Here is a 14,086-nt window from a genome sequence, read left to right as displayed (position 1 = left end):
TTTCTAAAATTTTGTCAAATAATTTGGCTAATAGTTAATTACTATATAAAGTAATGGCCCAACTCCTTATCTCCTGGCTCTGTGTCAGAATTTCCAAACTTTTTCCACCTTCATCCTATTAATCTTCTATTAATCTTGGAGATATTTCTACTTATAAAGTCCCTTTCTCCAATTGCTGGATTCCAGCTTAGAATCATATTTCAGGAAGTTCATTAGCCTTGCTCACTTCTCACCCAAGATTTTAGTGAATGTGTACACTTAGACATATATTTCCCCAGTCCATTTTCCTTCCTATTATGTGCTGCTGTCTTCTCTCGTTAGAATGTCAACTCCTTGAAGACAGACAATAACTTTTGTTTGGCTTTTACTTATATTTTTAAGTACTTACAAAACATAATAAAAATTAATTTTCTTCTTCCAAAATTTCAAAACTAATCTGTCCTCTTCCTTTCTTTCTTCTCTTTTTTTCCCCTCTATCTAAAAAAGGTAATATGTTATAGTTTGAGTACTGTGCAAATCCTAGCTCTTTGCAACACTGCTATCAACTAATTCTCATTTTGAATGTATAAGACAGAACTATGAAAAATGGTATACCTAGGAATAAGTAACTAGACAGTCACTCATTCAAAACCAGTCTAAGAAACTAAGGACTGTTTACTAGTTTATTACTAGTACCCCAAAATGCAGAGAACAACATCTTATGGGTTGATGATAATTTTTACTAGAAGCCATTGAGAAAACAATTCCTTCAGAAAGACCAGGGGACAAGGTACACAGAATCACTTTAATCTCTAATCTCTCTCCTCTAATGAGATTCAGATTCACTGGGTCTCTCAAGATGTCTATAAACTTCTGTTGTTAGGATTTTCACAGATGTGCATTAATATAATTGATTTTCTTTGTTAACTCTATAAATTTTATTATTTGATGCAGTGAAAATAGCATTCTGAGAATGGGGTATTCTTTTTGTATCCCTATGCTTAACTTGTACTACTGAGCTTTAAATGTTTACTTACAGATCAATGCAGAGAATTTGCTCTCCTGTGGGATGATCCCCTGCCATAGTCAGAATACACCTACTTTGTTGTTGTGTTAAGGTCTAAGTGGCACATTTCAAAAGTATACAGAAATAATGGCTAACGGTGCTGACATCAACTTCTTCACAATTATTACTGTCTCAGAATGGAATGGGCTTGCCTTGGAAAGTAATGGGTTTCCCCATGTGGAAGTACTCAAGTCAAACCTGGATGACCCCTTTTGGGTTAGGAAGGAATGAGGGGGAGGTTCTGGCAGGGTTAGACTAGATGGACCCATGATATACACACTGATTGTGGTATTCTAGCAGTTAATGAATCACTTAAAATTGGGAAACAGCAGGTAGCAAATAATATGCTACAAACAGCTGTTCAACCTTCAGAAGAACAATGCCATCTGGTAAGCTCCTTTACCTCTGGTTTCCACAGCATGAATGCACTTCCTGATTATGCTGAAGCCAATGCTATCCAACTGTGCAGCTGAAAAAGAAGGAGGAGATTTTTTTTTTTTAAAGTAACCATTGGAACCAACATCATTGTAGGATTTCTGCTAATTCCTTATTAGGCTACAGGCTCCTGGAAAGCTAGATATGCTTTTTGCCTTTCCTTATATTTCCAGGGCTTAGCCCAGCATCTGGTATTGCTTAATAAATAAATACTAGGATACTGACTGACTATTCAAAAAGAAAATATACTTACTTTCTCATTAAAGAGATGGGGAGTAACTAGGCATTCATCACCAATGTTTTCAACTTGAAAGCTTTACTCACTTTCAATGATTTCAATATTATGAAATATATATGAAATTGTTATTATTTTCAATAATTCATTATTATTTATTAAAATTCCATAGTTGAATTTCTTTGTTATAACGGATGGCTGTCTGGGAGAGAGGAAAGGAAGAGATACAGCGAGGAATCTAGGTGATGTTATAAACAAAAGCTACTGGGATGGAGCCAAGATGATGAGCTAAAGCCTGAACTCTCCCAAATTGCCATCCAAATGCCTCTAAATGAATTCTGAAGCAACAGAACCAACAAAATCACAAGCTGAAACAATTTCCCAGCCCAATAAAACACAGGTCTACAGGGAAGGTAAGAGTAGAGCACCGTTCTATGCAGGACACCGGAAAAGTTAGGCCTTGGAGGCTACAGAATCTGCAGTAGTGACTTCTCAAGTCCTCAACACTAGGGCTGAAACTACTAGTCAGGTGATTACAGGCAACCTTTGATAGCATTGGACTCTGATGCAAATGCACAGTTCTGGGTCACAGTCTTAGGGTGAAGAGGAGCACTAACATACTAGAACATGCAGCTACAGGGGAGCTGAGACTCTGGTCATCATTCCAGGGTAGGAAAAAAAGGGCTGCTGTTTACTCATCTCCCAAACCATATGCTAGGATGACACTTCTCCTTGGATCATAACAACTTGGAAGAACTGAAAACTGATAAAACCCTTGGGTCATTGCCCCCTCCAAGTCAGGAGCAACTTTAACCTAATTTAAAAGTCAATAAGTAGGTTAGAAAAATAAGCAAACAATAATAACAATGACAACAAAAAAGAAGCTGACCATAGGTGATAGTGATGTGGGTTGAGATCCCTTTAAGATTCCTTTCTGATTCCCAACCCCCCCCCCCCGCCCCCCCATGGCTGAAGAAGCTAGCATCTTTGATTCACAAATCCTGGTCAAAAGCACCCTTTTGAATTCCAATGATATTCAGGCTTTCCCAGCCCCCATTGGATCTGAGCTAACTTGGGCTGTCCCAACACTCACTCTAATTATCTGCTCAGGTTTCCCCAACACCTACAACTCCATTATAAAAAGGGGAATCCTGGAGCCCACTCTCTGCAGAAGCCCCAAACATGGCATCCTTACATCGGCCATGTAAGGGTTCCTGTCCGCCCAGTGCCAGCCCTGGCGTCTTTCTACCTTTACCCTTACTTCCAAACCCCTACAGTAAACCTTTTTTATCAATCTAGGTTTTTGAACCTATAAATTCCTTTACAGAGGACTCTGCGCCGTCACTAGACTGCACTGAACCAAAAGGGGTTACCCCTTACCTAATTCTCATCAATAGGCAAAATCAAAATACAAACTGAGAAGACAACAAATCCAAAATTGCTACATCCAAAGTCTCAAAAGAAAAATGTAAATTGGTCTCAATCCCACCCCACTCCTGAAAAAAAGAATCATGGAAGAGCTGAAAAGAGCTTTTAAAAATTAAAGAAGAGAGGTAGAGAAAAGATTGGCAAAAGAAAAGAAAGTGATGCAAGAAAATCATGAAAAGTCAACCACTTGGTCAAAGAAGGCACAAAAAAATATAGAAGAAAATATCTTAAGAAACAGAATAAGCCAAAAGATAAAAGAGGCATGAAATCCACAAAAGAAAACTTAAAAACTAGAATCAGCAGGCCTGTTCTTCTGGTCATGTGATGAAGAGAGAGCCATCTACACCTAGAGACTGGGACTGAATGTGGAACCCAACATTGTATTTTCACTTTTTTAGTTGATTGCCAGAAAATAAAAACAAAAACCCCAAAACAAATCAATATGTTGGAGCCATAGTGAAAATAATGCAAGATTTAGTAGCTTCTATTTTAAAAGATCATAGTACTTGGAATATGATATTCTACAACATAAAAAAGGTAGGATTATAATTGAGAATAACCTCCCCAGAAAAATTGAGTGCAATCCTTCAGGATAAAAATGGATATTTAATGAATTTTCAAGACCATATCACATAAAAATACTGATTTCAAATAGGAATTCAATAATGTTATTTTTTTTTACATTCCTATATGAGAAGATGCCACTTGTAACTCCCAAGAAATTTATTATGATAAGGGTAGTTAGAAGGAATATATATATGGACAAAAGAACACAAGTGTGAGCTGACCATGATGGCAGGATATCTTAGAAACAAATTATGGGGTGAGAGAGATGCCCTAGGAGAAGAGAGAAGGGAGGGGAAGAATGGGGCAAAGTATCTCACATAAAAGAGGCATGATAAAACTTTTACAGTGAAAGGGAGGATGGGGGGAGAAGGGAGGGTTAGGGTATTGGATAATGTTTGAATTTTACTTTAATTACAATTGGTACAAAGAGAGATACAGAAATCTGTCTTGCCTTACAGGGAACTAAGGAAGAGAAGGAGAGGAGAAAAAATATTGATCGAAATCAATAAGACACAGTGAAAGAAGAGAGTAAAATAAACAGAAAGAAAAGAGAATAAAGAGAAAATTGTAACCATACATGCACATTTTTTAAAAGCAAGTTTCTTTGAAAAAGACCTCATTTCTTAAATATATAAGAATGTGTCATTTCCAAATTGATAAATGGTCAAAGATGGAAAATAGATGCTCATCAATTAGAATTAGCTAAATGAGTTATAGTATATTAATGTAATTGAATATTATTGTTCTATTAAAAAATAATGAACAGGCTGTTTTTAGAAAATCCTGGAAAGATTTATACAAACTGATGCTGAGCAAAACAAGCAAAACGAGTACATAGTAGGAATAGAATTATGCAATAATCAACTGTGAAAGACTTAGTTGTTCTCAGTGGTTCAGTGATGCAAGGCAATGCCAATAAACTTTGGATGGAAAGCACCAATTGCATCTGGAGAGAAAATTATGGAGATTGAATCAACACATACTATGTTCATTTTTTTTTCTTTTTTCTTATGGTTTTTCCTTTTGGTTCTAATTTTGTCTCCCAACATGATTCATAAAGAAATGTGTATCAAAAAAAAAATTAACATGCTTATGTAACCAGAAAAAATTTTAAAAACATAAATGGTCAAATAATATGAATAAGCAGTTTTTAGATGAAGTATGCATATGAAAAAAATGCTCTAAATCACTATTGAATAGAGAAACTCTGAAGTATCATTTCACATCTATCAGATTGAGTAATACAATAGAAAAGGAAAATTGGAGATGATACGGAAAAATTGGGATTCTGATGCTTTTGAAGTTGTGAAATGATCCAAACATTCTGAAATGCAATTTGGAATTGGGTCCAAAGGGCTATAAAACTGCGTATATCCTTTAAACTAACAATACTTCTACAGATCTATTGATCCAGCAATACCTCTACTTAATCTACATGCCAAAGAGATTTTTTTAAATGGAAAAAGACCTGTAAGTACTGTATGTAGCTCTTTTTTTTTTTTTTTTAATGGAAAAGCTATGGTATCCAAGTGTGATAGGAAGACAAGAATTTGGAATAATAAATAAATAAAAACAATAAATAAATAAATAAATAGATAGATAGATATAGATAGATAGATAGATGAATAAGTAAGTAAATAAATAAATAACAGAATTAATTACTTTTAACTGTAATTAGGAAAAAATTTTTTTAAAAAAGGATATTGATAAAGATCCTAAAAAAGAAAGAATAATCCACAGTATACTGTTACATCAAAAGATGGCCAAACAGAAATGCAGAACATACACCAAAATGTTCACAGCAAAATCTTTTATGAGGTTAAAAACAAATACTGAAAACAAAGCAGATGCCAATTAACTGGAGAATAACTAAACCAAATAGAAATGCATGAATGTAAGAAAATATTACTGTATCATAAGAAATCCTAAATTGGCAGAATTCAGAAACTTGTAGGAAGATACACCTGAAAGATGCAAAACAAAATTACAACAAAAACCATACTAAGTGATAATCCATTTAAACAGAAAATGGAAAGGGGAGAATTCAAAAGGAAAAAGGGGGGAGGGGAATAAAAAGGAACATAGGATCCCAGGGAAGAGTAGAGAAAATACTTCTTTCATCCTTTTTTGCAGAGGGGAAGGACTATGGATATGAAATAAACATCACCTGTTAGACATACTTCATTATTCACTGAATTTGGTAAATCACTTTCCTTTATTTTTTTGCTTAAAAAAAACAAAAACACTCCTTTTCTCTTTCTCTTTCAATCAATAAACATTTACTAAACATGTACTATGTTCCAGGTCCTGTGCTAAAACAAATGAAAGTTAAAAAAAAAAAAAAAAGTCCCTGTTTTTATTTTGGTACCATCTTTGTTACAAGGAATAGCCTGCTTGCAGAAAAGAGATATATTCACAACTTAATGAGAAGTAACAATAAAAAGACCTACCTAGAGGTATACAAAAGAATTACATGATAACCAATTGAGAAGAAGACTCCCAACTCATAGGGAGGAAAGATCAGAGGGAAATTGAAATCGCAAGAAACAGCTCGGGTGAAGCTGAAGAAGTAACTAAGAAGAGGCCATGGCATCCCTGAAATATAAATTACCAGGTAAGAGAACTTATATTAAAAGATCTTTTTAATTCTTGTTATCTTGCTCTCAAAACTTCCTATGTCACTCAGAAAATAATCAATAATAGTGACACTATCACTTAGGTGGAGTTCATTCACCTTTGACCCCAGGATATGGATTAATCTACTGAAATCCATCTGTCTCCTTCCATCTATGATAACACACAAAATGATCTCTATAGGCTCACACTTGATTTCTGAGCATCATGACCTTCATGAAACACTCTTCAGTAACAAAGTTCACAACTTAATGACTTGTGATAAAACTGGGAAAAGTCTAAGAGAAAGAAGGTTACTTGTCAGTGTTTTGTCATTGTCCCACATTTTTTTTTCAAGTATAAACTCCAAGCAGAATTTTAGAGATATCTTCTTCTGGGCCCAAATTAATTTTTTCTCCTTGTCTTGCCTCATTTGGAAGGTCATGGAATTATCTAAAATAAAAACCTTGAAAATCCCTGTTAACTCTGAAAGTCCAACAAAAAAAGAATTGTAAATTCCCAAGAACCATTCTCACGTCAAATGGGGAAAAATGTATTCTCACCATAAAGATACTTAATTTTGAAACTTGAAAAGAGAAAGGAAATAACCTTCTCTTCTTCCTTTTGAGCCACCTTCAATACAAGGAAAATTTCTTTCTACTCTGGCATGTTGCATGGTGCTAATTCAAGTCTATTCTTTTCTTGATATAAATGAAATATTTATACTGGGCAAATTATGACATCTCAAAACTTCTAAGTGGAACCTAAAAGTGAAATTTAAGGCATTCTTATTAATATAAAACTCAATTAGCTTGTAGCACTATCATTTTTCAAATTTAATTTAAACAAACTAATAATATACAGACCAAACTATTGCTGGAACTAAGAGTGGATTTTCATTCCTTCCTTAGCTATCAGAACATAGCCTGTAGGAAACATTTGGGGGCAAGGGAGGACAGAGGAGGTGCAGACTATTTCTAGTTCTTAGATTTCTATCGTGTTTATAACTGTGACAATGAACCCCTGAAGCCTCCTAGGCTTACTTAGAAAAAAGAAACTTTCATGAGTAGTCCTAGGACAAAAACATTTGGAGTTTGAATGGGAGACTTGCTTTTATTTATATAGACATTCATACATATGCATACATATTTATGTACACAGTGTGTGTGTGTGTGTTTGTGTGTGTGTGTGTGTGTGTGTGTGTGTGTGTGTGTGTGTGTGTACACAAAGTAGTTAAATTCCAACTCAGAAATTCCCCCCACCTTTCAACTAGGGTGGTCCATTAAACCACTTAACTATTTTACAAGAGGATGCGTGGTTCAAATGGGCCCACCCAGGACCCTAAGAAAATATGCCTTAAAGGCAAGGGGCTATCCCACTTCACTACAATATAAACTTCCAAAGTTTTGGGAATGTAGCTAGATCTGGAAGATGCAGACAGCAAATGAACGGTGAAGAAAAAAGCACTAGACTACTTGCATGAAGGAAGAATGAGTCTAAAATGTCAACACAATTTTGTGTCTAACCATTTCTTTCAAAAGTGGTGGGAAGTACTATTTTCTCCTGATAATCATAAGCTGATAAGAAAAAAAAAGAAAAAAGGACAAGATTGGAGGAATTTCTAGTTAATTGGTGTTTTCCCCCCATAGATTAGCAGGTATAAAATATTACTATGAAAAAAATCAGGATCATTCTCCATCTACCCACAAAGAAAATCTTTTAAATGAGTCTTTATTCTAAGAACATAAAAAATCCAAAACCAAAACAAAATTAACAAACAATAATCCAAATTCTGCTGTCATGTAAAAAACCTAAGCATTTGGAAAGCTTGAATTAAAATTTTACTCCAGACATTTAATAGTGACAGGACGCTGGTAAGTCATTCATTTCTCTGAGATTCATTTTCCCCATTTATAAAATGTGAATCACAATTTATTAAGATTATTATGAATCTCAAATAGGAACATGCAGTTTAAAGTGCTTTGCAAACTATTATGTGCTATACCATGTCTATTATTATTGTTGACTACTTAATTGTCATTGGTATAAATTATTATCTCCTTTGCCCCAGAGAGAAGTTTTGATTTTCTAGTCATTCTTTGGGTTCTAGCTAAACATGACTGCTGTTAATAAATAGGTTATACATTATTATTTGACATTGAGTATTTAACGAGGTAACAAATGCTGCAGCATATGTGAATTTGGATGAGTAGGACCAGCATCCACCCAAAGCTAGAAAAGGCTTCATCTCTTCATCTTAAAGGATTGAGAATACTAACAATGGACAGTCCTCACTAATAACAGAGAAAGTCTGAACAATCCCTCCAGATGGAAACAGCTGAACTTAATCCCCATGAGCAGGTGATTCAGCTATTTCACTGAGCTGAAGCTCAGAAAAGGTCAGGGATTTATTTGCAATTTCTGTATCCTTATAATCGCCAGAAATGATCTCTCATTAAATATCTATCAGGCTTGTAATTATTCCTTCATTTGCCTTGTAAGAAATCACTGTAGGAACAATTGACTTCAAGCCCCAAAGTCCACCTTCTCTCCTAGCTTTATCTCCCCTTAATATAGTGCCTAGACCTGCCCTTTGTTTTAAAACACTGAGTAGTTTGATTGGCTGCTATAAAAGTTCCAAAAGGTTCATCTTAGATACCTCTAATAAAGGACAATAACTCAGAAACTGACGACTCTTAGCTCCTTTCCCTTTTTCACATTTTAGAGCCTAGGAATTTCATCTCTTTCTGAAAAAAGGTGGCCAAGGTTTCTGCAACAGGATGAGAAAAGGACTCCAGAGGATGAAGGGAAACACCTGTCATTAGTGAGACTTTACACTTAATCTGGTTATGGCCCTGTGCCCAGTAACCTACAAAATTTCAGGCAAAGTTCTTTCTGAAGGAGATGTGTGCTTGTGATACAGCCAGATCATTAACACAAAAGGTTCAAATTTCTTGACTTCTCACACCATTATCTTCATTTAATACAGGGGTATTAGGATTTGAGTTTCTCCCAAATCAGGAGAGACAGCTTTCACATGATCCTGCAGGAACTTCCATTTTTCAAAGTTTCCCATGGATTGATTATTTAATAGTCAGTTTAGCCTAATGGAAAAAGCAATAGAACTAGGAGACCAGGTAGAAAGAAAGGTTCAAATTTTGACTCTATGAATAAGTCATTTTGACTTGAATAAGTCATTTAACATTTTCTGATTTGGGGTTCCTCATTTTTAAAATACGAGAACAGGACTAGGATATATCTTATGTGTAACCAAGTTGTATCTCTCCATGGACTGATTATTTAATATTCAGTTCAGTCTAATGGAAAAAACAATGGAACTGGGAGACCAGGCAAACAGCAAGATTCAAATTTTGACTCTATGACTGACTTACTAACTTGGTTTCCTCGTTTTAAAATTATGATCTGGACTAGGCTATAACTTATGTGTAATCAACTTATTTTTTTTTTACACTGAAATTTCACTTTATTTTTTAAGTTTTCAATAGAATTTTATTTTTCATATACATGTAAAGATATTTTTCAACATTAGTTTTTGTAAGACTTTGTTTTGCAATTTTTTTTCTCCCTCTACCCACTTTTTTCTCCTCTCAAGACAGCAAGTAATCTGGTATAGGCTAAATTCTTTTAAACATATTTCCGTATTTATCATGTTGTTCAAGAAAAATCACATCAAAAAGGGAAAAAAAAAACCACAAGAAAGAAAAAAAAAACCAAAAAGTAAAAACACTGTGCTCCGATCCATATTCAGTATCCATAGTTCTCTCTGTGGTTGCAGATGGCTTTTCCATCCTAAGTCCATCGGAATTGCTTTGAATCGCATATACTCTTTCAGTAAGGCAGCTGGATAGCACAATGAAGAGAGGGCTAGGGGCAAAAGCTGAAAACTCAGTTAACATCTGGTCATAGACAATTGTTAAAATTGTATATGACCAAAATGACAGAACAGCAATAACTCTTTCAACAGCAGGAGAGAGAGGATACACATGGTAAGGTAGCTTTAGTAGCTGGGAAATATTACAGAGAGACACGTGTGGCCAAAATATAGCTAAGATTGGGGCCACTTACTCCTGTAAAACCAGTGATGTCCTTTGATAGGTGAGATAGTCAGGTCTTGGGGGAATTCCACCTTACTCTATCCAATCAGAAACCCAAGTTATGATATCAATCTTCACCATTAGCTCCCAGATTAAATTTCCTCTATAAGTCTGTCATGATCTATATCTTTGCTGAATCCCTTTTGGAATTAATTAGCTTGCCAGGGCATTCTGTCTTGTAGTATCTTTCCTCTCACTGACTCCCCTCATGCCTTGTAGTGTTTTTCCCCCTGTTACTAACTCTCTTATGGTACTAAACCCTACAAATTTAGCCTGCCAGTCAGTGGTGTACTCCCATCTCATGGCATATTTTCTTTGTTCTACTTAATTGTGAGTTGTACCAGGAAACTTGTCTTTTCCACTGTTAACTATATGCTAACTATATGCTCTCTTAATATGATTTCATATTTGCCACTCCTTGTGTCTATTTTACCCCTTCACTTTGTCTGTAACTTCTTGTAAGAAAAGGTACCTTTTGGCAAAGAGAACACCATTGTGAATTCATCATATGTGCCTTCTCCTTGTGCCTCCTATTTGAACTGGGGATTGCTACCCTGATTCCATCATTTAGCGCCAAACTTCATCAGTTGGTTGCCTTCTCCATTAGATTGGGAGCTTCTTGAACTTTTGCTCCTATTGCTTCTTTTTGTTATTTGTTGTCTATTTCTATCTATTTGCCATCTGTTTTTTGGCATCTTTTATATCTTTTTTTTTTTTTTTTTAATTTTATTTTATAATTATAACATTTTTTGACAGTACATATGCATGGGTAATTTTTTACAACATTATCCCTTGCACTTACTTCTATTCAGATTTTTTCCCTTCCTCCCCCAACCCCCTCCCCCAGATGGCAAGCAGTCTTATATATGTTAAATATATTACAGTATAATTTAGATACAATATATGTGTGTAGAATCAAATTTTTTTTTGTTGCACAGGAAGAATTGGATTCAGAAGGTAAAAATAACAGTTTACATTCATTTCCCAGTGTTCCTTTTCTGGATGTAGCTGGTTCTGTCCATCATTAATCAATTGGAATTGGATTAGCTCTTCTCTATGTTGAAGAAATCCACTTCCATCAGCATACATCCTCGTACAGTATCATTGTTGAAGTGTATAATGATCTTCTGGTTCTGCTCGTTTCACTCAGCATCAGTTGATGTAAGTCTCTCCAAGCCTCTCTGTATTTCTCCTGTTGGTCATTTCTTATAGAACAATAATATTCCATAACATTCATATACCATAGTTTACCCAGCCATTCTCCAATTGATGGACATCCATTCATCTTCCAGCTTCTAGCCACTATGAAAAGGGCTGCCACAAACATTTTGGCACATACAGGACCCTTTCCCTTCTCTAGTATCAACTTATGTCTTCCAGTTCTAAATCTATGAAGACAAATTAGCTCTCCCCTTTTTTTCTACATGAAATGGTTCCTTCTATTTCAAGATCAGCTCCAATTGAAATGCAAATTAAGACAACTCTGAGATACCACTACACACCTGTCAGATTGGCTAAGATGACAGGAACAAATAATGATGAATGTTGGAGGGGGTGTGGGAAAACTGGGACACTAATACATTGTTGGTGGAAATGTGAAAGAATCCAACCATTCTGGAGAGCAATTTGGAACTATGCCTAAAAAGTTATCAAACTGTGCATACCCTTTGACCCAGCAGTGCTATTACTGGCCTTATATCCCAAGGAAATACTAAAGAGGGGAAAGGGACCTGTATGTGCCAAAATGTTTGTGGCAGCTCTTTTTGTAGTGGCTAGAAACTGGAAGATGAATGGATGTCCATCAATTGGAGAATGGTTGGGTAAATTATGGTATATGAAGGTTATGGAATATTATTGCTCTATAAGAAATGACCAACAGGAAGAATACAGAGAGGCTTGGAGAGACATCAACTGATGCTGAGTAAAATGAACAGAACCAGGAGATCACTATACACTTCAACAACAATGCTGTATGAAGATGTATTCTGATGGAAGTGGATATCTTCAACATAGAGAAGATCCAACTCACTTGCAGTTGATCAATGATGGACAGAAACAACTACAACCAGAGAAGGAACACTGGGAAGTGAATGTAAATTGTTAGCACTACTGTCTATCTACCCAGGTTACTTATACCTTTGGAATCCAATTCTTAACGTGCAACAAGAAAATTGGATTTACACACATATATTGTATCTAGGTTATACTGTAACACATGTAAAATGTATGGGATTGCCTGTCATCTAGGGGAGGGAAGGAAAAATTTGGAAAAATGAATACAAGGGATAATGTTATAAAAAAAATTACTCATGCATATATACTGTCAAAAAATTTATAATTATAAAATTAAAATTAAAAAAAAAAAAAAAGATCAGCTCCAATTTAACCCAATGCTCAGAGACTAAGGACAGTTGCTTGTTAAAGTTTTGATGAACAAGGAGACTTTGTAAGATTGTGACTTTTCAAGTCATAGCAGCATTTGCAAAGTTCAAGTAAAGAAGCATTTACTAAATAATACATAACTTTCTTTGGTAGAGTTCAACAACAACAACAACAACAAAAACAGGCAAAAAAAATTCCAAACCCAAAACAAAACACTAGTCTTACTTTGGTGGAATTTGTACCCGTACTGGCAAAAATAAGTTGCTCTATCAGAAAAAAATTTTCCTCTGACTCTATAACTGTTAACTTGCCCTATGCACTATGTGAAACTACCAAAGCAAATAAGTTACCAGTTTCCTTATCTAATTTTCTTTTTTCCATCCCCAGATGATAAGCTTTTTGAGGGCAGAGACCAAACCCATTAAAAGTTTACAGAAAAATGAAAGCTCATTAAGAGAAGGGTTGTTCATGACAAATATGGAAATATATTTAAAGCCTATGTCAGATTGCTTGCTATCTTCGGAGGGAGGAGGTCAGGAAGGGAGGTAGAAAAATTTAGAACACAAAATTTTATAAAATACATGTTGAAAATTATCTTTACATGTATCTGGAAGAATAAAAAAAGAGAAGAGTTGTTTTTTGTTGTTGTTGTTTTGTTTTGTTTTTTTCATTTCTTTGTATCCTCAGGACTTAGTATAGTAGGTACTTAGTAAATACTTGTTGACTTGATTCCTAGGCCACATGAAAGATCACATGTAGTACTTCCAGCTAGATGATGCAATTAATAGAGCTAGAACACTGGGCTGGTGTCATGAAGATCTGTGTTTAAAACCAGCTTCAGACACTTATTAGCTGTGTGACTGCCAGCATGTCACTTCTGTTTACTTCAGATAATAGAGCTAACAATAGCAGCAATCTGTAAAATGGAAATAATAATAATAGCATCTACCTATCAGGGTTGTTTTAAAGATCAAATGAAATAATATTTAAAGTGCTCAGCACAACTACTGGGCTTATATCCCAAAGAAATACTAAAGAGGGGAAAGGGACCTGTATGTGCCAAAATGTTTGTAGCAGCTCTTTTCGTAGTGGCTAGAAACTGGAAGATGAATGTATGCCCATCAATTGGAGAATGGTTGGGTAAATTATGGAATATGAAGGTTATGGAATATTATTGCTCTGTAAGAAATGACCAGCAGGATGAATTCAGAGAGGTTTGGAGAGACTTACATCAATTGATGCTGAGTGAAATGAGCAGAACCAGAA

General features: G+C 35.1%; 1 protein-coding gene across 2 annotated transcripts in view; it reads right to left on the bottom strand.

Moving 5' to 3' along the window:
- The window catches only part of ARHGAP26 (Rho GTPase activating protein 26), a 542,258-nt gene that overhangs the window by 224,963 nt on the left and 303,209 nt on the right, over positions 1 to 14,086 (bottom strand). The window contains exon 13 of one of the 2 annotated variants that reach the window (XM_074291699.1): positions 1,449 to 1,514. The exons of the other annotated variant lie outside the window; for it this stretch is intronic. Coding sequence (XP_074147800.1) covers positions 1,449 to 1,514 — 66 coding nt within the window. The remainder of the gene's footprint in view (positions 1 to 1,448; positions 1,515 to 14,086) is intronic. 2 annotated transcript variants of the gene reach the window in all.

Source organism: Sminthopsis crassicaudata, chromosome 2 (genome assembly GCF_048593235.1).
Source record: "Sminthopsis crassicaudata isolate SCR6 chromosome 2, ASM4859323v1, whole genome shotgun sequence".
In the NCBI taxonomy this organism is placed as follows: domain Eukaryota; kingdom Metazoa; phylum Chordata; class Mammalia; order Dasyuromorphia; family Dasyuridae; genus Sminthopsis; species Sminthopsis crassicaudata.
The sequence above is the reverse complement of the archived record's forward strand: the minus strand, read 5'-3'. Positions and strand labels throughout refer to the sequence as shown.